The sequence below is a fragment of the Alligator sinensis genome, unplaced genomic scaffold, assembly GCF_000455745.1.
Source record: "Alligator sinensis unplaced genomic scaffold, ASM45574v1 scaffold564_1, whole genome shotgun sequence".
In the NCBI taxonomy this organism is placed as follows: domain Eukaryota; kingdom Metazoa; phylum Chordata; order Crocodylia; family Alligatoridae; genus Alligator; species Alligator sinensis.
The window spans coordinates 1,588,783-1,591,928 of record NW_005842328.1 but is presented as its reverse complement, the minus strand read 5'-3'; the positions used below and the strand labels follow the sequence as shown (position 1 = coordinate 1,591,928).

The window sequence follows — 3,146 nt, the reverse complement described above, 5'->3', positions numbered from 1 at the left end:
ATTACTGCACAGTACAGGCACATGTCTACACGCGCATACCTGTACTGTACAGTAAATATGGGGACTTATGCCGACTTGAGAGTAAATTACCATTTGATACCATCATGCAGGTATCAAATATACACCTGATTGGTTACAGCGCGGCAATGCCCATATAGACGCTTTACTGTGCAGTGCGTGTGGACTGACTTGGGACTAACTTTAACTACTAATCAAGCTACTGAAACTAGGTCTAGGCATCCTCGATTTCCACCCCAGTAGGAGCTTAAGATTTCAGTAGACTCTGGAAACTCCAACCTTGCAAACTGCTCAGGTAGTATGACTGCAGAACGAGTTTGGCTAGTACACCAGGATTATCACCGCAACTCAAGCAACTATTGGATAGAGTTGACCTATTATTTCTTGTCAGCCAAAAGATTCTTTGGCAGGTGAAAATGGACATTGCTTGGATTACTTCAATTTGAGGACACGACTGAGGTCAAGAAAGAGTTAATCTGCGTGTTCCAAGCAAAGAACAAGGCAGATGAAGATATCTTGTTGGAGAGGCTGTGGAAGACTCAGCGACCTCCTGCACACTGATGTTCACCGTGACAGAGACTCTGCTAACCCCATCTATCTGCCCAGAAGAAAGCTGTTGTAGTGTATGAGGCAATATTTTTCTGCTTTGGATGAGTTTGTAACAAGCTCAGAACTCGCCTGCCTTGCATTCAGTATAAAATGGGGTTGAAAGTTATTTACTGATGAAGGGTAACAATATAATTCATCTTTGAGTCACTGACCTTATTTGTATTGCCACGTGCATGATGTCCGCCAAATAAATACACCACTTGGTCAACACACACAGCACAACTTCCAGACATGGAAGGTGGAACATCCCCCTCTGTTTTACTTTTCTTCCTAGAAAGACAGTTTTAAAACACCTTCATACAATAAACAGAAACTGGATTAGTATTTTGTTGAGAGGAAAAGCATTTAGTCTGGCAGTCTGAGTTAAAAGCTGAGCACAGGTATGCGTGAGAGGCATGCAGGACTGGTTATCAGTCATCCCTGTCCTCTTCCAATATTTGAAACATGCTGATTAGGGAATCAACCATTTATTTTACTTTATTTGGGGAAGGAGTCCTCTGTGCCTGATGCAGAGGCCTGAAGACTCCTTCACCTCCAGGAAGAAATGGGTAAATCCTCAAGCAGAGAAGACTTTCCCTCTCCACCCAGAAAATAAATACATCTTAGTAAAAAGAAGATTTTCACTTCACCCTGCTTTCATTTCTGCTAAATGTATTCATAAAAACATACTTCTGTGCCCAGGGCTTCTAGTGGCCACAAGGACAGCAACTGCACAGACAGATGAGACAGACTATAGCCAGTCAGTGCTGCTCGCTGAGGAGTCTAGGGTGCTCAACACCTTGCAGGTTGAGTTGTATGGGGAGCTCAGACAGCATCTGCTCCACCCAACAACAGACAGGCAGCTTTTGCACAACTTCCAGTTTTCTGTTAATCTAGGAGGCAAGAGTCCTAGCTACAGCTGAGGAGGTACTTTGGACTTAATATATATATATATAGTTACAAAACTACAAAGAGCAGGCTATTTAAATACAAGCTTATTTCAACATCTACTGTTACACAAAATACAAATATATTGGGAGGAGAGAACCTACAAATTATATTCCTAAATATGGGGTCTCAAACATTTCAGTGATAGCCATACCTTACGGAGGGTCTTATTAAACATCTATTCTATGAGGCTCATATAATAAACCTTGTAACAATCATGGTCATTTGCTTAATTCTATTTTTCCCCACATAAGCAGTTTCACACATTTACAGTTTTGTGGTGGGTTTTGCAGCTAGAGACAAAGCATGCCTGTTCTACACCAGCATCCAGTTCCTGGCAGATCATAAGCAACTCTTGCATGAACTGTCTCTGTGGCTTAGAGATCCAACTTGAGATTTCCACTTTTGCTCTCTTAAATTAGTGCTTGTATTTTGAAAGCTATTTATGTACTGTACCATCTTCCAGTCTCCATGTTGTAGATCCATATTTCATCTTTAGGCAGATAAAAGTCATAAAAGCCCCTCACTTGAGCATTCTGCAGGGATAAGATGAAAAGAAAAAGCTACCATTAGAGAAAAGCTTGACATTTAAAACTGAGTAAGTTCAAGAGTTTTAGGTCCCCCAAAACCAACCTAGTTGTAGTGGTTATGGAAGAGAATAGGATGAGGGGTCAGTCAGGGTAGTGTGTGCTGCAGTGCTTCAATTCCTGCTTGTTTAGCAGCCCTCAGGAAGCAGATACAAAACAAAACAATTTGAGCAGCCTCAGGACCATGCTCGCTTGAGCTGGGTATCAGGCCATCTCATAAGTGACTACAGGAGCAGGCAAGTGTTAATGGGGGAGAAAAATCACCTCCTCAGCTGTAAACAAGGCACTAGAGCAGCAGTGTTCAAGCTTTTGCTGGCAGAGCCCAGAAGAGTGGCTCCAGGCTGGTGAGCGGGCCAGACAGGACACTAGGAGCTGGTGCAGGCACAAAGCTTACAGGTTCAGGGCCGACACCTCTTCCAGCTGACCCGTATGCCTGGATCAGGCCCAGGGCAACTTCCGTGAGCCAGTCTGGCATGCACAGGACTCCCCATGGGTCCAGCAATTTGGCAGCAGGGCAGTAGCAATTGCTGCTACTGTTCCCCTACAGCAAAACTGCTGAGCCCATGGGGACCCCTGAGGGCTGGATGAGATGGTCCCGTGAGCTGGATCTGACCCACAGGCTGGGCTTGAGCAACCGGCACTAGAGCCTTACTTCAGGACATTTGAAGGCAAATTTAACTCGCTGGAGTTTATCCTACCTCTTGCCTTCGAGTAAAAATCATGCACACACGTGATTAGCAATCTATTCAGGAAATGCAAGTTCTAATGCATCTAGAGCAGGGGTTGTCAACTGGGGGTACATGTACCCCCCGGGGTACTCGTGAAGGCCCTAGGGGGTACGCGCAGTCAGGCGGGGATGGAGAACCACCACCCACCACCCCGCGCCGCTGCCGGGAGCAGGGGTGGGATGAGGGCAGTGGCACCCCTCTGCAAGCCGCACAGGCGCCACCCAGCCGCTCGGACCTGGGGGAAGGGAGAGGGGGAAACCTGCACGCAGCGGCGGGG

The 3,146-nt window shown here is 46.0% G+C and overlaps 1 protein-coding gene across 1 annotated transcript in view; it reads right to left on the bottom strand.

Annotated features, from left to right (window-relative positions):
* Window positions 1-779: 779 nt before the first annotated feature.
* The window catches only part of LOC102379779 (kelch domain-containing protein 2), a gene marked incomplete at its 3' end in the record, with an annotated part of 3,294 nt that continues 927 nt past the window's right edge, over window positions 780-3,146 (bottom strand). Inside the window, exons 2-3 of the mRNA XM_006028599.2 lie at window positions 2,011-2,090; window positions 780-897 (exon numbers count right to left, since the gene is read on the bottom strand). Of these exons, the coding sequence (XP_006028661.1) occupies window positions 780-897; window positions 2,011-2,090 (198 nt within the window). The remainder of the gene's footprint in view (window positions 898-2,010; window positions 2,091-3,146) is intronic.